Source organism: Entelurus aequoreus, linkage group LG05 (genome assembly GCF_033978785.1).
Source record: "Entelurus aequoreus isolate RoL-2023_Sb linkage group LG05, RoL_Eaeq_v1.1, whole genome shotgun sequence".
Taxonomy (NCBI): Eukaryota; Metazoa; Chordata; class Actinopteri; order Syngnathiformes; family Syngnathidae; genus Entelurus; species Entelurus aequoreus.
This window is the reverse complement of record NC_084735.1, coordinates 58,987,728-59,015,295: the sequence shown is the minus strand read 5'-3', so window position 1 is coordinate 59,015,295 and position 27,568 is coordinate 58,987,728. Positions and strand designations below refer to the sequence as shown.

Here is a 27,568-nt window from a genome sequence, read left to right as displayed (position 1 = left end):
TCCTCGTGTCAACACCAGCACCCAAACTGGTCCCGGTGTCTGCAGCGCCTGCTTGAGCACCATGGCCAGCGGCCGCTTCTGCTCGACGACCAACCCATGCTTCAGCACCATGGCCAGCTCTCAGTCTGCTATCTCGTCTCTTACCCTGACGACGTCGTCGAAGCCAGAGACAAGCAGGACGACGTCGTCAGCCTCCTCGTCTCTGACCCCGACCTCCTCGTCTGGGGCTTCAACAACGTCATTCTCCTCATCTCGGACTACGGCGACAGCAGCTTCCTCCTCTCTGGCAGACCTTGCCACGGCACCGCCATCCTTCTCGTTGCCAGTATCGTCACCTCCGCGACCTCTGGCTGGCCGGCCGCACACGGCGCCCTCTGTGGCCAGGGCATGGACCAACAGCAGCGACGCCCAGGAAGTGGACGTGGATTTTGTAGGCTGCTGCGGTTCTGGCGCCACTCGCGTCCACCTTCCCGACGGCCAAGAAGGTGGCCGTTCCTTGGTCGTCTGACTCGCCCGCTGCAGCCGCGTGCTACTCGCCACTGCCACTGCCACGACACCTGACAAGCCAAAAACACGACAAAAAATGAGAACGAAGCCGGCAAGTTCGCCAGCCCGAACAACGACCACGTGCATGCACTGCCACAAGTCACAACATCGGCCACCCCCTGCACCGGACCCAGCAGCCACGGGCGCCCACACTAAAAACAAACAGCAGCAGAAACACCAGCTGCAATACCCCAGACAACCAGCACCACTCGATCAAATCAAAGCGACCAAAAAACCACGACCGACAACCACATGCATGGAGACCAGCCAGCGCCAGCTCGCCAGTCAGCCCAAACGCCAAAACGCAAACAAGAGACATCAACACCTCCCCCACTAAAAGACTCCACTCCCCAATCCAAACCCGCACAAACACATCACCACCCAAACAACCGAGATACAGCACCCACACCAAACAAGAGTGCTGCGCTGCCCCCGCATCAAGTCACCGACACAGACCACACAGCGTAAGGCTGGACCAGACAAGCTGGGACTCCACTCAACAGGAAGCAAAACCTGTGCGCCACCACACAAAGAAATACATTAAACTAAAACAAATAAAAAAATAAACAAAAAAAAAAATAAAATCCTTGCACCCTCAGCAAGGTCTCTGCCCGGGAATGGAAGACCACCAGACCGCAGTCGCATGCATGCATCAGCCGAGGCGGCAATGAAGAGCACATGGCACCCCCAAACCCCAATCCACTCGTGCATGTGATGTGGGAGTGTAAAAGGTCCCCAGAGTGTCTACTGTGTAGTTAAAATTAGGTCAGCAGTTACAGCTGACCTCCAGTCCCTATTGATGTGTGTACTGTAGTGTGAGGGAGATGTATGCTTGTGGGGACTAATATTGCGATTAAAATTGGGAGACATCAAGGCCATGGTGGGTCCCTACCATGCCGAGCTCCCCAAACCGTAAATGTCTAAAATGCAGCTAAGATTGAGGGATGGACGAGTTGGTGACAAGTCAGGAGGACTCATCCCCATAGAGGCAGCCTCGTCCCCCTGCCATGCTTCCATTGTGTGCTATAAGTGGGAGGAGCACCCCAGTGGCTGAGTGATTGTTCAATATCTAACCATAATTTATCTAATACATTGGGATTGATCCATTTTAATATGTATCGTAGTTTATTTGCGAGGAAGTAATCGGAAACATTTCAGAGTTTTAGAACCCAATATTCCTTGGGTTTTTATAATGTTTTAGGCTGATTTGTGGTTTACTTTTCCAAAGAAACTGACTGATGTGAGTCTAGTGATTTAAAACCAAATTTGAGAAGGTTTGGTGGGAATCATTGAAAATAGAAAATTAACCCTAGGCAAGACCATCATTTTCACAGTAGAAACCCTTCCCATAAGTGAGATTATCCTCAATCGTTTCACATTCTCAGTAGCCAAACTAGATTACAATTTCCCTTTACCATTTATTGATAAACACCACCACCAACAAAATACACATAGGAAAATGTTGTCATTTATTTCCATCACATAAGACAGTCATACGGAACACATAAGCTTTAGAGAATTAAGTATAGAATCCTGAGATACTCCACTGGCCACCTCTCAGACGCAGGACAAGATGCAGGGTAGACTCTTTTTGGATGTTGTAGTCAGACAGGGTACGGCCATCTTCCAGTTGTTTACCAGCAAAGATTAATCTCTGCTGGTCAGGAGGAATTCCTTCCTTGTCTTGGATTTTGGTCTTCACATTTTCAATGATATCACTGGTCTCAACCTCAAGAGTGATGGTCTTTCCGCTAAGGGTCTTCACAAAGATCTGCATGCCACCTCTCAGACGCAGAACAAGATGAAGGGTAGCTTCCTTCTGGATGTTGTAGTCAGACAGGGTTCGGCCATCTTCCAGTTGCTTACCGGCAAAAATCAGTCTCTGCTGGTCAGGAGGAATCCCTTCTTTGTCCTGGATTTTGGCCTTTATATTCTCAACAGTGTCACTGGTCTCAACCTCAAGTGTAACTGTTTTGCCAGTAAGGGTCCTCACAAAGATCTGCATGCCACCTCTTAGACGCAAGACAACATGAAGTGTGGACTCTTTCTGGATGTTGTAGTCAGAGAGGATACGGCCATCTTCCAGTTGTTTACCAGCAAATATAAGCCTCTGCTGGTCAGGAGGAATCCCTTCTTTATCCTGAATTTTGGTCTTTACATTCTCAACAGTGTCACTGGTCTCAACCTCAAGGGTGATGGTCTTGCCAGTGAGGGTCTTCACAAAAATCTGCATGCCACCTCTCAGACGCAGGACCAGATGAAGGGTAGCTTCCTTCTGGATGTTGTAGTCGGAAAGGGTTCGACCATCTTCAAGTTGCTTTCCGGCAAAAATCAGTCTTTGCTGGTCCGGAGGAATCCCTTCTTTGTCCTGGATTTTGGCCTTTACATTCTCCACGGTGTCACTGGTCTCAACCTCGAGAGTGATGGTCTTACCAGTAAGGGTCTTCACAAAGATCTGCATGCCACCTCTCAGACGCAGGACAAGATGAAGAGTAGCTTCCTTTTGGATGTTGTAGTCAGACAGGGTTCGGCCATCCTCCAGCTGCTTTCCGGCAAAAATCAGTCTCTGCTGGTCAGGAGGAATCCCTTCTTTGTCCTGGATTTTGGCCTTTACATTCTCAACAGTGTCACTGGTCTCAACCTCAAGGGTGATAGTCTTATCAGTGAGGGTCTTCACAAAGATCTGCATACCACCTCTCAGACGCAGTACAAGATGAAGGGTAGCTTCCTTCTGGATGTTGTAGTCAGACAGGGTTCGGCCATCTTCCAGTTGCTTTCCGGCAAAAATCAGTCTCTGCTGGTCAGGAGGAATCCCTTCTTTGTCCTGGATTTTGGCCTTTACATTCTCAACAGTGTCACTGGTCTCAACCTCAAGGGTGATGGTCTTACCAGTGAGGGTCTTCACAAAGATCTGCATGCCACCTCTCAGACGCAGGACAAGATGAAGGGTAGCTTCCTTCTGAATGTTGTAGTCGGACAGGGTTCGGCCATCTTCCAGTTGCTTTCCGGCAAAAATCAGTCTCTGCTGGTCAGGAGGAATCCCTTCTTTGTCCTGGATTTTGGCCTTTACATTCTCAACAGTGTCACTGGTCTCAACCTCAAGGGTGATGGTCTTACCAGTGAGGGTCTTCACAAAGATCTGCATGCCACCTCTCAGACGCAAGACAAGATGAAGGGTAGCTTCCTTCTGAATGTTGTAGTCGGACAGGGTTCGGCCATCTTCCAGTTGCTTTCCGGCAAAAATCAGTCTCTGCTGGTCAGGAGGAATCCCTTCTTTGTCCTGTATTTTAGACTTTACATTCTCTACAGTGTCACTAGTCTCAACCTCAAGGGTGATGGTCTTGCCAGTGAGGGTCTTCACAAAGATCTGCATGCCACCTCTCAGACGCAGGACAAGATGAAGGGTAGCTTCCTTTTGGATGTTGTAGTCGGACAGGGTTCGGCCATCTTCCAGTTGCTTTCCGGCAAAAATCAGTCTCTGCTGGTCAGGAGGAATCCCTTCTTTGTCCTGGATTTTGGCCTTTACATTCTCAACAGTGTCACTGGTCTCAACCTCAAGGGTGATGGTCTTGCCAGTGAGGGTCTTCACAAAGATCTGCATGCCACCTCTCAGACGCAGTACAAGATGAAGGGTAGCTTCCTTCTGGATGTTGTAGTCAGATAGGGTTCGGCCATCTTCTAGTTGCTTTCCTGCAAAAATCAGTCTCTGCTGGTCAGGAGGAATCCCTTCTTTGTCCTGGATTTTGGACTTTACATTCTCAACAGTGTCACTGGTCTCAACCTCAAGGGTGATGGTCTTGCCAGTGAGGGTCTTCACAAAGATCTGCATGCCACCTCTTAGACGCATGACAAGATGAAGGGTAGCTTCCCTTTGGATGTTGTAGTCAGACAGGGTTCGGTCATCCTCCAGTTGCTTTCCGGCAAATATTAGTCTCTGCTGGTCAGGAGGAATCCCTTCTTTGTCCTGGATTTTGGCCTTAACATTCTCAACAGTGTCACTGGTCTCAACCTCAAGGGTGATGGTCTTATCAGTGAGGGTCTTCACAAAGATCTGCATGCCACCTCTCAGACGCAAGACAAGATGAAGGGTAGCTTCCTTTTGGATGTTGTAGTCAGACAGAGTTCGGCCGTCCTCCAGTTGCTTTCCGGCAAAAATCAGTCTCTGCTGGTCAGGAGGAATCCCTTCTTTGTCCTGTATTTTGGCCTTTACATTCTCAACAGTGTCACTGGTCTCAACCTCAAGGGTGATGGTCTTTCCAGTGAGGGTTTTCACAAAGATCTGCATGCCACCTCTCAGACGCAAGACAAGATGAAGAGTAGCTTCCTTTTGGATGTTGTAGTCAGACAGGGTTCGGCCATCCTCCAGTTGCTTTCCAGCAAAAATCAGTCTCTGCTGGTCAGGAGGAATCCCTTCTTTGTCCTGGATTTTGGCTTTTACATTCTCAACAGTGTCACTGGTCTCAACCTCAAGGGTGATGGTCTTATCAGTGAGGGTCTTTACAAAGATCTGCATACCACCTCTCAGACGCAGGACAAGATGAAGGGTAGCTTCCTTTTGGATGTTGTAGTCGGACAGAGTTCGGCCGTCCTCCAGTTGCTTTCCGGCAAAGATTAGTCTCTGCTGGTCAGGAGGAATCCCTTCTTTGTCCTGGACTTTGGCCTTTACATTCTCAACAGTGTCACTGGTCTCAACCTCGAGGGTGATGGTTTTTCCAGTGATGGTCTTCACAAAAATCTGCATGCCACCTCTCAGACGCAGGACCAGATGAAGGGTAGCTTCCTTCTGGATGTTGTAGTCAGACAGGGTTCGACCATCTTCAAGTTGCTTTCCGGCAAAAATCAGTCTTTGCTGGTCTGGAGGAATCCCTTCTTTGTCCTGGATTTTGGCCTTTACATTCTCAACGGTGTCACTGGTCTCAACCTCAAGGGTGATGGTCTTACCAGTAAGGGTCTTCACAAAGATCTGCATGCCACCTCTCAGACGCAGGACGTGGTGGATGGTCGACTCTTTCTGAATGTTGTAGTTTGAGAGGGTGCAATCATCCTCCAGTTGCTTACCAGCAAAGATCAGTCTCTGCTGGTCAGGTGGAATACCTTCATTATCATGGATTTTTGTCTTCACATTCTTAATGGTGTCAGTGAACTCGACCCTGAGAGTGAGCGTCTTTCCAGTAAGAGTCTTCACAAAGATCTCCATGTTTGCACCTGAGAACAAAAAGGTTTGTTACTGTAACGCATTCATGTGCACTTTGTAGCACATCAAAGAAGTAGTTGCGGTAGGGGTGTCCTGATCCGATATTGATAATAGGATATCGGTACGGTATGAGCAAAATAACAAATATCGAAGGTTACTGTATATAAATACCCTACAGAACATGTTACCTTATTAAAAAGAAAAGTTCAAACAATGTCCATGAGCTGACACTGCCAGAATCTGATCTTACATCATACAGATTGAAAGATAGATGCATAGACCACTGTGCTACAAGAATTGCTTTGCAGGAGCAAAATTTTAAATATTGATAAGTTTTGTTTCACTATTGCTTTATACTGCTCATGGTGCTGTAAACGGGTTGGACTTTGCTGTCAAATTTAATATCATGCTCATTTTTTTTTTATTCTATTGACAATTAAAAAAATAAATGTTATTCTCTTTTCAGGTTCCAAACAGCCCGCGACTCTCAATTGGCCCACATTTTCAATGGAGCTTTGGCAGTTTATGTGTTGTTGAATCTCCCCGCAAAATCCGAGCTGCGTCCCGAGGAGGTTGGGCAGAGGCTCGCTTCATAAGTCATCATTTCCGGCTCCTTTCCTACATGAAACAAACCTCGCGGAAACACCCCCTCCATTACTTGACACACGCCTCGAAGCCCCTGCACATCTCTTCACATCACTAGATTAGGCAAACTATTATATTAAATATTATCTGTACTTGTTTTTAAGGAATACTCAGGTCTACTATCAATGTTCCCTCTAATTGTTCATGTGTGTGAGCAAACACAAAAACTCTGAGCATTCAGTGGAGCACATTTGAGCAACATCACACGTGGCAATTCCAGCAGCACACCTGTCTCAAACCAATCTTTTATTATAACACTCAAATGACAAGAGTAATTTTCATGAGATTATTTTCTAATATTAGTGATTTGGCCCACTTGTAATGAAAATAAAATAAATCTTGTTTTTCATAAGCTATGGATTAGTATTGTACAATATGTCTGGGTGGGGGTTCTGCTTTGGAAATCATTTGTACCTCTTTCAGAGATCACATTTAGTTCCCCTTAAAAATCCTCATGTTGCACAATGAAATGTAAGCATAGGATGAAGTGTGCATTCCTGTAACTTTCTCTAGTAACAGCATTCCATGATTAATGTAAATACATTAACATAAATAATAAATGACAGTAGAATAAGCACACGTATGACTGAGGAGTCATAGAGTAACTTTGTGTGGTGTTTGAGTTGTCCGACTTTTTGTGTGGCCATAAACGCACCAGTGGCTTGGTGCTATCCGTGTTGGTGACAGATGACAAGTTGGTTTTGGCCTGGTTTGTACGGCAGAAAATGAATAGTTTTTCGAGATAGAAGTTTTTTACTCATGTTTTTGTGCGGTTATGGCCGAATATAAACAGTTTTGCTCAATAAAGTGATCGATATAATTCCTGTCCTCGAAGCATCTCGATAGACGTTACAATAATTGAACGGTATTCAATTGAATGGTGTCGCCGAACACCGTTAGGGCCGCTTGTTGTCACTGTCACTCAGAGTTGCATTGCAAAATTATACAGAATGTGTTTATTTTTTTTAGAATTCAGATGGGATTTGGTTTGGTGCGCGGCATATATTTGCTGTGCGCAGAGGACACTTGAGCAGTGCGCAATTGCGCAGGCGCGCACCTTAGAGGGAACGTTGTCTACTATGCTACTATGTTGGTCACAGTGGTGGCACTTGGGAGAGGAACGTTTTCTGAGGTGGTAAAAAAAAGTTTAAGAACCATTAATATGGACAATATACGATATAAATCATATCAATTTGGCTGATGATAGAGCTTTTAATACTATCGCTTTATTGTGGTAATAAATGTTTAGGACACATTTTAGCTGTGTCTGCAAATTTGAAAGCGGGCAAGTGAACAAACACGTCCTCGAGAGAATGTAGCATTCTAGCTAGTGGCTAATGTCCCATTGGGTGCAATGCCACTTTTAAAGTTAAAAGTTAAATTACAAATGATTGTCACACACACTGAGGTCAGTAATCCTTGCCTCCATGGCGGCAAATTAACTGTTTCTTACAACTTTTACTATCACTTGAGGACGAGAAATAGCTAAACATGCTGTACACTACACATGGTAAGGGGACAAGCTAACCGCAATAGAGCTCTAAAATGTAAACAAAGGTGGACGGATCAATAAAAATATAAACAGTATACCATAGAGTATAAAATGGTTAGGTTGATCATTTTAATTATCAAAAACATATTTTGTAATTTTTGTTATCATTTGTCAAACTCAAGAAATAACTAAACACTGGAGGATTTTAAAGTAAAAAATAAACGGATTTAAATTGATATTGTTACACCACCATCCTGTGTTTCTGTCTGATTAACATTGTAATCAAAACTTGAATTATTCAATGATCTTGAATAATTGAAGTACCAGTATCACATTACCAATGCTGCCCCCTGTATGTACTTGGTATTGGATCAATACACAAATTTGCAGTATTGCCCCAAACTAATGTAAAGTATCCAAACAACAGAATAATAAGTGTGTATTACATTTGAACAGAAGTGTAGATAGAATAGAACTGAAAGTAACCAAATATTAACAGTAAATCAGTAAGAAGATTAATAATAGTTTTGAGACAGATTATACAACTGGAAATTACACAATGACACTGCATACACCAGCAGCTAAATTAGGAGCCTTTATGACCCATTTTGAAAGAATTCTATTATCATTTACATACCAAAAAATATGTTATATGTAGTTAGCGTAGGACGCTGCAATATAGATTTTAGGTCATATTGCCCATCCCTACCATCTGTGCACAAGTTGAACTACATTCACAGTCCCGTTGTGTGTTAATGAGAACCACTTTACAAGAACCATGAATGATAATGACAATACAATGATTAAATTATGCTACTTCAGTTTAAAATAGTAAACCTTTCAATATGTAATTATATACCATATTTAGAGAAATATCAGACCTCTTTTTGTCAAGTTATTAAAATCATCACATTTGATTGGTCATATTTTCTACTAGACTAGACTAGAATTTTAATTTCCCCTCGGGGATTAATACAATATTTCTGATTCTGATTCTGATACAGTTGGAGAGCGTTTTTTTAAAGTGCTGCGCAGCACTTTAAAAAAAACCCGCTTAAGCACTGTGGTCTGGACTATAATTAAAACAAGATTGTCATGGGACTAAAGGTCACAAACAAAGTGTTTAATTGGGCAGCTTTTGTGACTTATTATGTGACACCTTTCGTATAGTCCAAAACAAAATGCTACTTGCTTTGTTTAAAATGTTAATGTCTACATTTTGCTTATTTGCTCATATTTTACAGCAAGCTAAAATATACAAAATATTCTATAATTCGGATATCACAGCTCAGATGTACTAACAAATGTAATATAAGTATAAGAATGTAATGTATATCCCACCATTATGCTGTCAATGTGCTACTGAAATTACATTTGAATTTACCTTGAATTTACCTCTAAGTAGAGTACTAAGTTTTACTTGGTACGTTATATAAAACAATGGTATTTAAGTAGTGGTAAGAGTTTGCCCAAAGTATTGTCACTACGAGACTACTACTGTCTATTTTAAATGGCAGCCCACCGGGTGTAAGGTGTTATTCAGCAGTTGGCCGACAGGGGTCCGTAAAGTTTGCATGCTAGTTTACGTTAGCCCATAAAGGAAGAAGAAGTATTGCATGTTTTTTCTTTCTTCCTGGAAAGTACATTAATAAACATCACTGATTTGGATAGCATCGTTATCAGTAAGTGTTTTATTTTTATTTTTGTAAAGTATAATATTTATATCGCTTATTTGGTCTCAAAGTTATTCACTTACATTAGTTTTTAAATTATGTAATAATTAAAATTGCGTGAAGATATAATTATGTTGTTGTGTATTTTTCTGTATTATTGAATAAAATGCCAGGTGACAATGACTAGATAGTACTAAAGTACTTACAAGTGGTATTAGTGTCAGCTTCCGGGGCGAAAATGCCTTATTTGCCACTCTGCGGTGGTCTGAATGTAGCAGTGTTCATGTGTGAGTTTTATTAGGTTCGTCATCATAATTGTCATAAACGCCAACACCGTGACGTATGACACACACGTCGTGTTTGATCCAAAGACATTAAAGCGACGCATTATTCCCAAAATAGCTTTTATTCATATTACTCTTGTTATTCAATATAACACGTCTTACTAAATCACTGTTTTTCACAAACAATTCTCGGTGTATGCTGATATACTAACAATATACATAAGCAAAATAAAAATAAAAAAGTATTTTTTTTTTGTTATTTAGGTTAAAAAAAACAGGCTGCTGGATATTCCACTCAATAGCATATCTTTATTTACATCCATCCATCCATTTTCTTCCGCTTATGCGAGGTTGGGTCGCAGGGGCAGCAGCCCAAGTAGAGAAGCCCAGACTTCGTCCAGTTCCTCCCGAGAGATCCCGAGGCGTTCCCAGGCCAGCCGGGAGACATAGTCTTCCCAACGTGTGGGTCTTCAGCGTGCCTCCTGCCGGTCGGACGTGCCCTAAACACCTCTCTAGGGAGGCGTTCGGGTGGCATCCTGACCAGATGCCCGAACCACCTCATCTGGCTCCTCTCGATGTGGAGGAGCAGCGGCTTTATTTTTGAGTTCCCCCCGGATGGCAGAGCTTCTCACCCTCTCTCTAAGGGAGAGCCCCGGCCGCCACCCGGCGGAGGAAACTCATTTCGGCCGCTTGTACCCGTGATCTTGTCCGATCCGGTCATAACCCAAAACTCATGACCATAGGTGAGGATGGGAACGTAGATTGACCGGTACATTGAGAGCTTTGCCTTCCGGCTCAGCTCCTTCTTTACCACAACGGATTGATACAGCGTCCGCATTACCGAAGATGCCGCACCGATCCGCCTGTCGATATCACGATCCACTCTTATTTACATGTATAATGTAAATACATCTGATTTTAGTGCAATCAAAAGGTCAGCGCGAGAACCAATTTTGAACCATGTTGCTTGGCACGTTTTAAAAAATTATGAATTTATTAATATTTATTCTTATTTTCAAATGGATAGGCTCCAGCACCCCCGCCACCCCGTAAGGACAAGCGGTAGTAAATGGATGGATGGATTCTCAGATGGCGCATAAGTGTTATATAAGCCATGTACAAAATACTTTTTTGAAATCACCTCTGTTACTAATATTTTTAGCACAGTAGAATAGTTACATGATGAGTGGCGATTTGTTATATTACATAAGCCAATATCCATCCATCCATCCATTTCCTACCGCTTGTCCTTTTTTGGGGTTGCGGGGGATGTTGGAGCCTATCTCAGCTGCATTCGGGCTGTATGTATTTCTTCAATTTCAATAAGACAAAGCTGCCCCATGTTAACATATGAAGCAAACTTTCAATGAAATAGAACTGAGAAAAACAACAACAGACAGTTAGTTTAGATATTTGATAGTTTATACAGAAAAAAAACATGCACATACAGTACATATCTTATTTGTGCTGCGTGTGATTTATGATTTACTGCAGGTGTGTCTTGAAAGGAAACGTATATTTTGAGATGATTGAACGTGCTTTCCATCACATTGTACGTGATGAACATCAGCAAAAAAAGATGACAGTACTGTAAAGCAGGAACATTTTATTTCATAAAACACAGTACAGTGTAGCTAACTGATTTATCTGAGTAGCTTTTATGTCACATCCTTCAAAGTGATGCAGAGGGTTTTAAAGAAAAAAAAAGTCCCATCACAGTGTTAATGTGTTTGTTTTGATCTAGTTACAAACGTGAGAGCTCTGTGTCTTCTTCCTGCCGAGAACAAGATTGTGTAAATAATGTTGTTTAAGTTGATTTCTAACATACATACAGTTAGAATATAATACACCACATATTTCACATATTTACATTTTCTTAATACTTAATGTCCGAAAAGTAAAAGAGTATGTTGGTTCAGTTCCTGTACTCAATTTAATATATAATGAATAAATAATATTCAGTATACTTATGCACCAATAGATTATGAATTTAATACTTAACAATAAGCACTAATAGATTGTGTAAATGTAATATTATTTGGGGAACTGCTTTTTTGAGAATTTTTCCTATTCACAATCATTATGAGAGACAAGAACGCATGTCTTTTTTTTTTTTAAGGATTCTAAAGATGATTTAAAAAAAACACTTGCAAAATGTGGCTAATCGTAGACACCATTGCAGCTTTCAAAGCCTTTTAAAACAACTTCAAAACCCTCTATCAATGTTTTATATACACATTGCAAGTATATATATATTATATATATAATGTAGTAACAGACATGTTCAAAACAATATGTAACATGTACAATATTTACTGTATTTTGGTCATTTTATGCATTACAGGAACTTATTTCCTCAGTGCATATATCTCCGTTTCCGTACTTCCGGCAACAAATGTTTTCCTGCTTCCGGAAATTAATGCGAGTGTGTTTTCATCATGGCAGACTTGGTAACACAACGAATATAAACTATTTTTGGACAAATGAGGATTCACAACCTTATCTTTTTGAAGCTGAATATACCGAAGATGAACTGCTGCTTAAAGAAGCGAGCGCGAAGGAAGGGTGAAATGTTGGAGCAGACTGTAGATCTAGCTGTACAAACAAAATATGAAAAGTGGGCTAATACTTTACAGATTCTGTAATATGATTGTTCATGTTTTTCAGTCAGTACAGATTGGTGTCCTATCACATTATGTTGTGTATTACAGTACAAACTCAGAAACGATTGAGCTGTTGACGCAGAAACTAGCTTACCTCTTGCCGTTACTAGCTTATGCTAGTACTAAGCGAGAAAACAGTTCCTCAATGTCTGCTTTCGTCGTGGTGTGTTTTTGAAATTAATGCGCCGCACATTAATTTCAAAAACGCACCACGACGTTCGCTTTTTTTTCCGACAACATCACTGATTACTACTCACTGCAGACTTCATGAGAGACAACAAACAATACAACTTTACTGTACAATGTCTGCTGTCATTATGATGCCGACTGACAGGATGTTGTTATATTTCCATTTAGATGATGAATGATTCATTTTCCTCGCAAAGAAAAAAGTGGGGTGGAACCAAGCATCTTTTCGTGTCTTTCTTGCCATTTCCAGGTCTAAATTGGATGCCAAAATTTGCAAATTTGTCAGATTGTGTCCTCATCCTTCTATTGTCCAGGTGAGAGACATTATGATCTGGAATAAACTTCCACCAGCTAAGGGGTGATGCAGCTGATGTTAATAAAGCAGCAACAAGCTTTCTGCTCTCTGACAATGCGGCGCTAAAAAATATTTGCGTTAGCGCTTATAGTAACAGTATCACTAGTACTTGGTTAAATTTCAGGTCACGAAATGTAAATTGAGTATTGTTGCCGCTTTTTGGATGGTTATTTGAAAAGCTTCATGGGCGGAAAAGAGGATCTCCAATTGCTCCATTGTAAGCAGGCTTTTATTTACGTTTATTTGCAAACTAGGATGCATTAAAAAAGAAAATACATCTGTCATCTTGTCTCTCATGATTGTAAAAGATAGGCGACATCCCAAAAAAGTGCACTTCCTCTTTAAGCACTACAAGATCATGTAAATATAATACTTAAGCACTAATAGATTGGTAGAGCGGCCAAGCCAGCAACTTGAGGGTTCCAGGTTCGATCCCCGGTTCCGCCATTCTAGTCACTGCTGTTGTGTCCTTGGGCAGGACACTACCCACCTGCTTCCACTCCCACCGACACTGGTTTGAATGTAGCTTAAAGAAGTAGATAATGAGTTTCACTATGTAAAGCGCTTTGAGTCTCTAGAGAAAAGCGCTATATAAATATAATTCACTTCACTTCTCTAAATATAACAATTAGGTACTAACATCATGTAAATATAATACATTAACTCTAATAAATAATTTAAACATGTAAGCATACTAGATCATGTAAATACAAAATACATAAGCACTAATATATCATGTAAATATGTTACTTACAAAATCATATATATATAAAAGGGGAACTACACTTTTTTGAAATGTTGCCTATTGTTAACAATCATTATGAAAGACATGACACTGGATGTATTTTTTTTAATGCATTCTAACTCGTTAATATTCCCAAGGGGATGGGTCAAATGCAGAGGACAAATTTCACCACATCTAGTGTGTGTGTGACAATCATTGGTACTTTAATCTTTAATGTTTTTTAAAGTCCACTTACAACGCAGCCAATGAGACGTGCTCTATTCCGCCCATAAAACCCTTCAAAAATCATCCAAAAAGCGCCAACAATACTCTATTTACATTTCATGACTTAAATATTAACCAAGTATTAGTGATATTGTTATTATAAGCGCTAATGCAGACAAACAATTTATAGCGGCGCCGTGATCATGACCTTGTGCGCCTATGTTGACATGATCCATTGATCAGCTGCTTCCTCGTTTCCTTACTCGTCAAACTTTATTGTAGATCATAAATCATGCCTCACATGGATAATCAAAGGACGAGGACAAATTCCGACAAGTTGGTACACTTTGACAGCCAATTTAGACCCGGGAATGGCAAGAACGACTTAGGCACGATATATATATATATATATATATATATATATATATATATATATATATATATATATATATATATATATATATATATATATATATATGTATATGTATATATATATATATATATATATATATATATATATATATATATATATATATATATATATATATATATATATATATATATATATATATATATATATATATATATATATATATACTTACATTATGTAAGTAAAACCTTAATGGAGGTGTTAGGATGTTTTTTTCAGGGCTTTATAGGCAGGAATAGAGCGGCTCCCATAGACTCCATTGTAACAGGACTTTTGATTGCATTTATTTAAGAGTTAGAATGCATTAAAAAAATACATCCGTCATCATGTCTTTCATAATGATTGTGAACGATACGCAAAATAAAATAAAAAAGTGCAGACCCCTGTAACACTAATGAATCATGTAAATATATGCAAGCACCAATAGATAATTTAACACCAATAGATCATGTAAACATAATTTTTAAGCACTAATAAATCATATATTTAGGCACCAACAGCACTAACTAATCAACTAACTTATTATACTCACCCTCCTCCCGCGTTCACCCTTTCCCACCCTCTGGCAACTCATCAGTGTTCCTGTTCTCTATACCCTGTATGATGTATGTCGGATCTTGAACGCGCTTGTATTGAAAATGCTAATTCGTTGTACTTTTTATGTGCAATGACAATGAAGTTCCATCATTCCATCCTAATAGATCATGTACATAAAACATACTTTAACACTAATAAATCATCTAAATATAAGTAAGCACTAATAGATCATGTAAATACGTTTAGGCACTGCATGTTTGAACAGTTTATAGAATATAAAATAATTTGTTACCTCAGTGTGAGCGTCCACCTGTTTCATTGTGTCGTAGTCTATTTTCTCCATGACTCTTGAGGAAAGATTGTGTTGTGCATTCTTCAGCAGAAGGATGCCATCTTCCAGGTTTTGCTCCTCCAGGACTACCTGACCCACATGCGGTCCTACTTCGCCAGGAGGCAGTGGGACACAACCAAATCCCAAAAGACCGGAATCCTTTTGTTGGTCAACTTGTGCTGCTTGGACTCCTTCACTGCCATCCATCTCAAGAATGTAATTCTCACAGAAGAGGAGAGGTGATAGACCCAACTGCAACCACAGCACAAGTGGTAAGAAGCACTGCTTCAATACATCACACACATTCCAAGTACGGTATACAGTTATTTAATTCCAGTTTATGTCAGCACACCGTCTATGTGGACCAAACAGTACCTCCAGGATTTCATCATGTTGGGGCCAATTCATGCAAACTCAACCAATTCCTGCAAAATATGTGTGTGGCCTCTTAATATGGCCCAATCCCCACAATTTCCCCACACATTTTGGCCAATCATAGACATTCTGCCAATCGAATTGTTTCTCAGCAGAACTCAAACACAACGCAACTGTTCAACCCAGGGGTGGCCAGTTGCTCTTTGGTACCCCATCGGTCGATCACGAAAATATTAGGAAAAAAACATAGCTGTGAATGAATGGTAATTCCTAGCTATTTAAACTCATGTACAACTTCAAGCTTTGTGCCATTTACATACACAACAGGAGTTATGTCACCAATTGCTTTCATTTAAAAAAACATGCCAACAGTTTTTGACACATTAAGATGCTGATGTGAAAGGTTCAACCAGTTTGACACTTTGGACATAGCAGCTGATAGATCATGTGCAGCTTGGCAGTTAGTTTACATCTCGAAAGTTGCATTAATGGACAGTTTTTTGGCAGATCAATAATGTACAGACTGTACAACAACGGTCCCCAAACCGAACCTTGAGGTACACCAGGAGTATTGTCAGAAGTTTCAGATGTAACATGGTGTACTCTAACAAACTGTATCCTTTGCAAAATATATGATTCCATCCATTGCAATGTATTTACTGACAAATTAGTTAATACAATTTGATGATTCACAGCATCAAACACTTCAAGTCAAGAAAAACTCCTATAACTCCTATAACACCAATGCCATCAATTTTAGACTTTAAATTTTCCATAAAGAAACAAATTGCCGTCTCAGTAGAATTTTTTTTTTTTTGAAGCCGAACGGCATGGGGTTTAAGTTGTATTGACTATTATTCAAATGTTTAATGACCTGCTCTGCCACCAGTTTTTCAGCTACCGTACTTTGGATACTGCAGGGATAATGCTTTTCGGTCTGGAATTATTGATTGTTGCAGGGACTGCTGATTTAAACATTGGAGTAATAACTGCAGATTTCCATGAGTTTGGAAATGTATCTTCAATTATAGATTTGTTAATGATGCTGGTGATATTAGCAATAAGTGATAAATGATAAGTTTTGAGAAACATTGTGTCCATATAAAATGTCTCCTAGGCTTTTGAGTTCTTCAACCCACATATAAATCTATTTCCATCTAACTGAGAAACTTCATTCATAATGAAAAAGGAGTAGCTGTAGGCATTGTAAATGGTAAATGGATTATACTTGTATAGCGCTTTTCTACCTTCAAGGTACTCAAAGCGCTTTGACACTGGGTTGGATTGTTGTAGGTTGGATTTGTGGACATGAGTTAGTGGCCAAATGTTAGTATAGTATACATTTAGGGCTCCTGCCATTTATTTGCAACCCTCTAATGTTCTTTTTTAAGAATAATTTCCTGATAGTTTCTTTATGTTTGTCCAAATTTTAGCATTGCCTAAAAACATTTGTCTTTGCTGTTTTGAATTCTCCAGTCACTTTATTCCTTAGTGAGGTGAACTTATGTCTATTATGCGTTGATTTCATCTTGAGGAATATTTTAAGTGCATGATCCCGCTGTTTTCTGTTTCATCAGTGACCATATTCTACTATGCAGCTAGGCAAGGTGGTTAATTTTCTTCGGTTTCTGTTTAATGTTTTTCATAAAACTGTTCATTGTTTTTTGAATCACTGACATGAAGATGTTACAATTGTCATCCACCGTTCACAGATGAGGTGCTCAGATCAGTTTATCTCACTCAGGGAAGTTTCAAATTATTTTATTTTAATCTTAGGTATTCTTAGTCGTTCTGACTTTTTGCAGAAAGGACATTTGAGAGAATTACCATAACGCTGTTTAGTGTCACGTTCTGGTCACATGTTTGCAAAAGTTGTTTCCCAAGAGGCAGAAGGAGGGCAGGAAGCAGTGTGAAGGTAAGGAAAGTCCTTAAGTACTCATGAGGCAACCAAAGGCAGTGTGCTGCAGGAACCGGTGCTAGGAGCGCCAGGCGAAGCTAAACATAGCATTCACAAAACAACTGAAACAAACGTAAACTGTTGCATGTAGCGAACATTGCACCAGCAAGAAAGTAAGGTAGACAATGTTGTATAAAGCTCACTGATTAGCGATCAGAGGCAGGTGAGTCTACTGATGGCTAAACAGATGCAGGGGAATACAATCAATCAGGGCTTGTAGCAGCCAGGCACAGCTAAGGAGCCCTGAGAACAGAAACCAACACACAAACATAGGAGAATCATAACAAACATAACACAAGTACAAACCCCGTTTCCATATGAGTTGGGAAATTGTGTTAGATGTAAATATAAACGGAATACAATGATTTGAAAATCATTTTCAACCCATATTCAGTTGAATCTGCTACAAAGACAACATATTTCATGTTCAAACTGATAAACATTTTTTTTTTTGCAAATAATCATTAACTTTAGAATTTGATGCCAGCAACACGTGACAAAGAATTTGGGAAAGGTGGCAATAAATACTGATAAAGTTGAGGAATGCTCATCAAACACTTATTTGGAACATCCCACAGGTGAACAAGCAAATTGGGAACAGGTGGGTGCCATGATTGGGTATAAAAGTAGATTCCATGAAATGCTCAGTCATTCACAAACAAGGATGGGGCGAGGGTCACCACTTTGTCAACAAATGCGTGAGCAAATTGTTGAACAGTTTAAGAAAAACCTTTCTCAACCAGCTATTGCAAGGAATTTAGGGATTTCACCATCTACGGTCCGTAATATCATCAAAGGGTTCAGAGAATCTGGAGAAATCACTGCACGTAAGCAGCTAAGCCCGTGACCTTCGATCCCTCAGGCTGTACTGTATCAACAAGCGACATCAGTGTGTAAAGGACATCACCACATGGACTCAGATACACTTCAGAAACCCACTGTCAGTAACTACAGTTGGTCGCTACATCTGTAAGTGCAAGTTAAAACTCTCCTATGCAAGGCAAAAACCGTTTATCAACAACACACAGAAACGCCGTCAGCTTCGCTGGGCCTGAGCTCATCTAAGTTGGACTGATACAAAGTGGAAAAGTGTTCTGTGGTCTGACAGGTCCACATTTCAAATTGTTTTTGAAAACTGGATGTCGTGTCCTCCGGACCAAAGAGGAAAAGAACCAACCGGATTGTTATAGGCGCAAAGTTGAAAAGCCAGCATCTGTGATGGTATGGGGGTGTATTAGTGCCCAAGACATGGATAACTTACACATCTGTGAAGGCGCCATTAATGCTGAAAGGTACATACAGATTTTGGAGCAACAAATGTTGCCATCCAAGCCCCTGCTTATTTCAGCAAGACAATGCCAAGCCAGGTGTTATATCAACGTGGCTTCATAGTAAAAGAGTGCGGGTACTAGACTGGCCTAAGCTTAAAAAATGTGTCTCCTCAGTTCCCAAATGTTTACTGAGTGTTGTTAAAAGGAAAGGCCATGTAACACAGTGGTGAACATGCCCTTTCCCAACTACTTTGGCATGTGTTGCAGCCATGAAATTCTAAGTTAATTATTATTTGCAAAAAAAAAAAAAAGTTTATGAGTTTGAACATCAAATATCTTGTTTTTGTAGTGTATTCAATTGCATATGGGTTGAAAAGGATGTGCAAATCATTGTATTCCGTTTATATTTACATCTAACACAATTTCCCAACTCATATGGAAACAGGGTTTGTATGACTGAAAGGGACCAGTCATGACAGTACCCCACCCTTTAGTGACAGATTCCAAACGTTCCAAAAACAAGTCCAAAGTCTCAGGAGGGTTGAGGGAGTTGCTGGCGGCAGGTTGACAGGCCAAGTCTCCCCGAAACCGAGTCAGGTGGTGGCGCCGAGTGGAACGCCGCTGCAGCTGGCGAGGCGGGAGTCCACAAAGTGGCTACACTCTTTGCCGACAAGGAAGCGAACGAGGACCAACACGAAGCAGAAGTGGGCGAGATTACGTCCTCAGCAATTATTGTGGTCCGCGCCAAAGTGCAATGCCTGCGCCTTTGTGTGCGTGATAGCAGATCCATTCTATGTGTCATACTTGATCATTTCGCGATATTGCCATATTTTTGCTGAAAGGATTTAGTAGAGAACAACGACGATAAAGATCGCAACTTTTGGTATCTAATTTTAAAAAAGCCTTGCCCCTACCGGAAGTAGCGTGACGTAGTCTATTGAACAGCTCCTCACATTTTCCTATTGTTTACAATGCAGCTAGAGCGATTCGGACCGAGAAAGCGACGATTACCCCATTAATTTGAGCGAGGATGAAAGATTTGTGGATGAGGAGCGTTAGAGTGAATGACTAGAATGCAGTGCAAGACATATCTTTTTTCGCTCTGACCGTAACTTAGGTACAAGCTGGCTCATTGGATTCCACACTCTCCTTTTTCTATTGTGGATCACGGATTTGTATTTTAAACCACCTCGGATACTATATCCTCTTGAAAATGAGAGTCGAGAACGCGAAATGGACATTCACAGTGACTTTTATCTCCACGACAATACATCGACGAAACACTTTAGCTACTGAGCTAACGTGATAGCATCGTGCTTAACTGCATATAAAAACAAAATAAATAAATCCCTGACTGGAAGGATAGACAGAAGATCAACTATACTATTAAACAAGGGACATGTAAATACACGGTTAATGCTTTCCAGCCTGGCGAAGGTTAACAATGTTGTTGCTAACGACGCCATTGAAGCTAACTTAGCAACCGCACCTCACAGAGCTATGCTAAAAACATTAGCTATCCACCAACGCCAGCCAGCCCTCATCTGCTCATCAACACCCATGCTCACCTGCGTTCCAGCGATCGACGGTGCGACGAAGGACTTCACCCGATCACAGATGCGGTCGGCGAGACGGGGGAAGTTAAGGTGAGCTCGCCGGCTAACGCGTCTGCTATCCATCTCTGTCTTCCTGGTTGTGTTGCTGTAGTCCGCCGCTAATACACCGATCCCACCTACAACTTTCTTCTTTGCAGTCTCCATTGTGCATTAAACAAATTGCAAAAGATTCACCAACACAGATGTCCAGAATACTGTGGAATTATGAGATGAAAACAGCTATTTTGTATTGGATTCAATGGGGTACCGATACTTCTGTTTCACTGGCTACGTCACGCGCATACGTCGTCATCCAAAGGCGTTTTCAACCGGAAGTTTAGCGGGAAATTTAAAATTGCACTTTATAAGTTAACCCGGCCGTATTGGCATGTGTTGCAATGTTAAGATTTCATCATTGATATATAAACTATTGGACTGCGTGGTCGGTAGAAGGGGGTTTCAGTGGGCCTTTAAAGGCCTACTGAAAGCCGGTCGGTAGAAAGCCACTACTACCGACCACGCAGTCTGATAGTTTATATATCAATGATGAAATCTTAACATTGCAACACATGCCAATACGGCCGGGTTAACTTATAAAGTGCAATTTTAAACTTCCCGCCACACTTCCGGTTGAAAAAGCCTTCGAAGGATGACGTATGCGCGTGACGTAGCCCGAGGAACAGAGGTATGCCTTCTCCATTGAATACAATACAAAAAAGCTCTGTTTTCATTTCATAATTCCACAGTATTCTGGACATCTGTGTTGGTGAATCTTTTGCAATTTGTTTAATGAACAATGGAGGTTGCAAAGAAGAACGTTGTAGGTGGCTGTAGCAACACAAGGACCACTTACTCGGATAGCAGACGCCTAGCCGATGCTAGCAGACGCCTAGCCGATGCTAGCAGACCCACCGCACGGATGATCTGGTGAAGTCCTTCGTCGCGCCGTCAATCGCTGGAACGCAGGTGAGCACGGGTGTTGCTGAGCAAAGCAGATGAGGGCTGGCTGGCGTAGGTGGAGCGCTAATGTTTTTATCATAGCTCTGTGAGCTCCGGTTGCTAAGTTAGCCTTAGCGTCGTTAGCAACAGCATTGTTAAGCTTTGCCAGGCTGAGATCTATTAACCGTGTAGTTGCATGTTCATGGTTTAATAGTATTGTCGATATTCTGTATATCCTTCCAGTCAGGGATTTATTTATTTTGTTTCTAGCTGCATTTGAGACAGATGCTATCACGTTAGCTCATGCTAAAGATGCTAAAGAGCTTCGTCGATGTATTGTCGTGGAGATAAAAGGCACTGTAATGTCCATTTCGTGTTCTCGACTCTCATTTTCAAGAGGATATAGTATCCAAGGTGGTTTAAAATACAAATCCGTGATTCACAATAGAAAAAGGAGAGAGTGTGGAATCCGGAGAGCCATCGTGTACCTAAGTTACGGTCAGAGCGGAAAAAAAAAAGTATTTCACTGCATTCTAGTCCGTCACTCTAACGTTCCTCGTCCACGAATCTTTCATCCTCGCTCAAATTAATGGGGTAATCGTCACTTTCACGGTCCGAATAGCTCTAGCTGCGTTGAAAACAATAGGAAAATATGAGGGAGTGAACAACTGACAACGTCACGCTACTTCCGGCAGGGGCAAGGTTTTTTTTTTATCAGAGACCAAAAGTTGCGAACTTTATCGACGTTGTTCTATACTAAATCCTTTCAGCAAAAATATGGCAATATCGCAAAATGATCAAGTATGACACATAGAATGGATCTGCTATCCCCGTTTAAATTAAAAAAAATCATTTCAGTAGGCCTTTAATGTTCTCAATGAAAGTGAGGGTAAACAGTGTGTTGGAACATAAACAAAAGTTTACGATCAACTTTTAACCGTAAATCATGCACCAATGAGCACGCGAATGTGTGCAACTTGTGAGCGGCAAAGAAGAAATCAAACAATAAGACAATATTATTATAAATAATAATAATGAGATACTAATAATAACAATAATAACAACAGGAAAACAGCCTTTAGTCGTGTTTGTTTTACAAACTATTTACGACCAGTGTTGCCACAGTTACTTTGAAAAAGTAATCTGATTACGGATTGCTTTTTTAAAAAGTAACTCAGTTACTTGACTAATTACTGTATTTTAAAAGTTGCTTTATTAGTTTTTTTAATGTAACATTTAAAAATGAGCTGAATATGATATATGTGCTGTCCAGTTGTTGTCTTGTTTTCTTATTACATTTAATTCTCGTTTGCAATGCAGTTGCACTGCCAACACTTTAAATGGCAGTACTGGACAAGTCCTCTGCCGGGTGCGTCTGTCTGCGGCCTGCTGCTGGCCCTTGTGGGCGGCGCGGTGGGCCAGGCTCTGGGGTTCCTGTCGCTGTCCGGCTTGGCTGCGTGGGGGCGGTGGCCCCTGGTTCCCTGGGCACCGCACCTACTGTTTGTGGGATGGGCTCTCTGGGAGGCTGGGGCCGTACTCTGGCTCCCGCACACACTGGGAGTCAAATGTATTGTACATGCAAATTCACATATACTCACGCACATACATACACACATACATAGGTACCTACGCTCCCACATACATATACAAATAAATACAGTACATATTTACACACTCAAAGTTCGTACATCCACACGCACATTCATTATACAAACATACTGTATACACATACTGTACATATACATTCACTGTAAAAACATACATATACACATACTGTACATATACACTCACTGTACAAACACACACATACACATACTACACATATACATTCACTGTACAAACACACACATACATATACTGTACATATATATTCACTGTACAAACACACATATACACATACTGTACATATACATTCACTGTACAAACACACATACTGTATACACATACTGTACATATACATTCGCTGTACAAACACACACATACACATTCTATACATATACATTCACTGTACAAACACACATATACACTTACTGTACATATACATTCACTGTACAAACATACATATACACATACTGTACATATACATTCACTGTACAAGCACACATATAAACATACTGTACATATACAAGTACATATGCACACATACACTCATGCACATAATTACGTTTCATCAAACATATTAACGTTGTTGCCCTAGGGTAAACTGGGTATAACACATGGCACACTGACAAAGCTTAACCTATTGTTACTATAACAATCTACAAGGTTAGTGTAGGTTGCTTCTCTTTCTTCCCCTCCATTTTTCTGCATTCTTTCGTATCTCAAGTTATCATTACGTATATGTATTGTTGCATTTGAACAATTGTATTGTTGATAATAAAGGTAAAGTATTGGTATTGTTTATTATCAATAGCACTATTTCTATTGGTATTCATATTGCTCCATTTTTAGTGTAATAATGCTCATTGTCATTTCTGTATTATTTTTTATTTTCGCTAACTGCTTATTTGCTATTACTTTTACCATCATATTTGTACATGTTGTATTTGCTGATGTTGCTCTGTTGTTGTTGTTGTGTTTGCTGTTGTTGTTTTTGTCTCTCTGTCTAATCCCCCTCTTGTCCCCACAATTCCCCCCTCTGTCTTCCTTTTTCTCTCTTTCTATCCCCTCCTGCTCCGGCCCGGCTGCACCAAATGATAATATAAATACATTTAATAAAGTCAAAATACAAATAAGGCAACAAGAGAAGTATCCTACACTTCTCTTTTGTAAAGTAAATCTGAACAGCCGATATAGACATCTACATCTGCTATATGATTTGCCCGAGAAGCTGGGCAGGACATTATAAAAAAAAAAAAATTAAATGGCAGTACTGTTTAGGCTTTCTATGGTATGTTGACTAACTAGGAAGTAGATTTTTCCATGAAGCTGAATGTGTTATGTTGCGGCTAACAATGTGCTTATACTGTTCGTATTGTGCTTATTACACACCAGCTGTTTGATTGTAACATTCATCTTAGTTGTAGGCTTTCGTTCCAAAATGTGGAGGTGTTGAAATCGGCATGAAAAATCGCTAATGCCAATAACAGCCTGTCCATGGAAAATCTAATGTGAATTAGCATCAAGCTAGCCCATTCTGGAAGAGTGGAGTTTTGCTTACGTTTGAGCATTTTCTACCAAGCCTACTGGCTTTGTTGGTGTTGAAAATTGCAACATTAGAAGGAGTTTGGCTGAGTCCGAGTGCTGCTTTAGTGATTGTGTCCTTGAGCCGGTGTATAGTCTGCAACCGGACGTGACGAGTCTGCAATCGGACGTGATGTCACGTGCGACCAAGGTATCGACATATGCCATTGTTTTATTTTACGTGAGTACCAATGGAATTCAGTCGATACCTATGAAAGCAGCAAATTCGGTACCCATCCCTAGATTAAAACTATCATGACTGATTAAGCATTTGGATGTATGACATCACAAATTAAGACAAAATACACAAATTATTGTTTTGAATAAAATAAAATGTTATTTTTTGTTTTATGCGACGTTTGGGGGCCCTTAGATAACGTCCAAAAATAAACTTTAGATAAAACCAAGTTAATTTGCTTATATTGCATTGAGTAATTTTCTTATAGAAGCAACAAGTTTAAAATAGCATTTAAAAGCATAACATGTTTTTGAGGCAGCCGCTAGCAAGAGCGTTACTGGTACATCAACAACAAACAACTGCTAGTGGAACCTTCAATGTTGTCAACAAAAGTATCCCAGATACACATTTGTAGCAACTGTGATTAATCAGATTCCAAAAATTAATTATTTGACAGCACTAATGATAATAGTAATGTGTAAGTAGGAAGGCAAAGAGCCACCAACCTGCGTGTAGAACTCTTGGCCTTGAGGAGTAATAGTTGTGAGTGAGGTATGTTGTCCACTCTCTCTCACTTTCTTCACAATGTCGTCATGTTGCAGCAACTCCACTGACTCTCCGTTGACCTCCAGCAGCACCTCGCCATCCCGCATTCCCGCCTTCTCTGCTGGGCTGCCAGCGTCCACCTTTCGCAGCACATGAGCTGTGGTTGGTGGAGACACAAAGACAAGAATGGAACACCTGTGTTCAGGTGAAGCACACTTGAAATAAGACCTCACATGTGCGTCCTGATGGCGCCTTCTCAAAGCGAAGTAGAAAGCCGTAACCTTCGGGTCCAGAAAGCAAGTGTAGTTTTCTGGAACTGTAGGGCAGCTTATGTGGAACGGCCATACATGGAAGAATAGGCATCTTTAACTTGGAGTACTTCTTCTCACTCTCGCTGTCCATCACTAAAACGGTGATGGAAGTGCAACATTGTTTCATCTACAACAAAATAACATACACGTTTCAGTTTATTTATACATCATACACAAAACATACTAAGAAGCTAATTGTGATTTAAAAGGAGGGACTGACATTTGAGTGTAGGTTTGTTTTCAATGATTTTGTTGTGGAATCCAGTTAGGGCCTGATCTACTAAGATCCAAATACCACGCGCTAAACAGCGTTATTTTATAGGTACCAACTGAATTCCATCGGTACTATCCGGTATAGACTCACGTAAAATAAAACAATGGCATATGTCGATACCTTGGTTGCACGTGACGTCACGTCCGATTGCAGACTCGTCAAGGTTTTTTTTTTTTTTTTCCCAGATGGCGCCGCCGTAGTGGCTGCTGTTGGCAGGAGCTCTGTGCTCTTGTGTCATCCTTTTGTGTTTCCCTCTTGTTTTCATGTGTTATTATATATACCGTATATATATATATATTTTTTTTTTTGCCTTTTAGTTCGGGACCCTTTGAGACTGTGACAAGGGGTGCCACTTTCGTGACTTCTGCGGTGCTTTTTTGTGGACTTCTGGATCTGCCTCCCGGGAGCCTTTTGGCCATGGAGACCAGCTGCTGGGTCTCTGCCACACCAGAGTCCGTTTGGAGAGACTGGAGGAGATGCAGATGAAGAAACAGTGCTGCGGAGCTAGCACTGAGCGCCAGGACGGACAAGCTTCACAGTGTCTTGGCTGAATGAGCAGATATCGGACACCTCAGTCTCCTTAGACGCATCCTCGCTCATCCATGCGGACTGGACACTGGCCGAGAGTTAGTGGGCGGCCGAGAGTGGAGTTGGCTCTCTTGGTTGCTTTGTTGGGTCTGCTCCTGTCTCTGGCCATGCTCCCTCCACCCCAGCAGACGATGGCATGGAACACTGCAGAGGCCACCACAGTGTATATGTTTCTTTTATTTTGTATCTATAGCTGTATGTAGAAGTGGCTGGTTGCATCAGCTCTGCTCTTTTAATGTCTTTAATGTCCTTTGTATTCTTTGATGTTTGATGTTTCCCTCTTACACACATGTAAGAAGGATGTGTGTTATGGCTATGAGTTGTTTTTTCCCTTGGCCTCAGTCTGGACCCCCTCTCCAGGGGCCCAGGCTTCGACCATTTTTTTTTCTCTCACCCCCCAAACCCCTCCCATTGTTTACCTGTATCTCAGCTTTTTTGTAAGGGGCGCCGGAAGTTGGCAGACCCGTCAGCGATCCTGTTCTGTCTCCCTGTAATGTTTGTCTGATCTTGAATGGGATTTTGCTGAAAATTTTAAATTCCCCTCTGGGATTAATAAAGTATTTCTGATGCTGATTCTGATTCTGTTCACAAACTATAAAATTGTGTTTACTATTAGTGGATGGATGGATGGATGGATGGATTAGTAGGGATGGGAATTGATCAAAAATGTCCGGTTCCGATTCCAGATTTAATTCTGGTTAACGATTCGGTTCCTTAACGGTTCTCTTATCGATTCTTATTTGGGAAAAAAGGGAAATTAACAGCAATTTTGTCTAGTTTAGAGGTAACATGACCTTACAAAGCCTACAGTGCGGTCTTAGAAACTCATACGTGGCATAGAAAAAATAAATTCAAAATATGTAAAGAAATATATATTCTGTAGAATTTAAAGGGGAACTGCATTTTTATTTTTATTTTACCCATCGTTCACAATCATTATGAAAGACAAGACGACGGGTGGATTTTTAAAAATGTATTCTAACTTCTAAATAAAAGTCCCCTTACAGCGGAGCCAATGTGAGGTCCTCTATACCACCCATAAAATCCAATAAATAACCATCTA

At 40.8% G+C, this 27,568-nt stretch overlaps 2 protein-coding genes and 1 long non-coding RNA gene across 8 annotated transcripts in view; 1 reads left to right on the top strand and 2 right to left on the bottom strand.

The window, feature by feature from the left end:
- Positions 1–1,996: 1,996 nt before the first annotated feature.
- On the bottom strand, positions 1,997–9,869 carry LOC133650802 (polyubiquitin-A-like). Its single transcript, XM_062048454.1, is given in 3 exon segments — positions 1,997–2,181; positions 2,183–5,751; positions 9,757–9,869. Coding segments are annotated over 2 exon segments (3,639 nt in total). The 5' UTR covers positions 5,744–5,751; positions 9,757–9,869; the 3' UTR covers positions 1,997–2,103.
- Positions 9,473–27,057, top strand: LOC133650805 (uncharacterized). Of its 2 annotated transcripts, none has more exons than XR_009826302.1 (4): positions 9,473–9,559; positions 15,337–15,560; positions 25,389–25,537; positions 26,235–27,057. It is a non-coding gene; the product is annotated as an uncharacterized LOC133650805 (long non-coding RNA). The 2 variants fall into 2 exon arrangements; XR_009826301.1 differs by lacking the exon at positions 9,473–9,559 and adding an exon at positions 10,207–10,577.
- The window catches only part of nherf4b (NHERF family PDZ scaffold protein 4b), a 65,357-nt gene continuing 49,096 nt past the window's right edge, over positions 11,308–27,568 (bottom strand). For 4 of the 5 annotated variants that reach the window (XM_062048458.1, XM_062048456.1, XM_062048455.1 and 1 more), the window contains 4 exons: positions 25,566–25,770; positions 25,293–25,489; positions 15,250–15,540; positions 11,308–11,608 (listed from right to left, as the gene is read on the bottom strand). In XM_062048458.1, the coding sequence (XP_061904442.1) occupies positions 11,579–11,608; positions 15,250–15,540; positions 25,293–25,489; positions 25,566–25,770 (723 nt within the window). In that variant the 3' untranslated portion in view covers positions 11,308–11,578. Of the gene's footprint in view, positions 11,609–15,249; positions 15,541–22,646; positions 22,980–25,292; positions 25,490–25,565; positions 25,771–27,568 lie in introns of those variants that run through there. The other variant, XM_062048459.1, reaches the window with a different exon arrangement.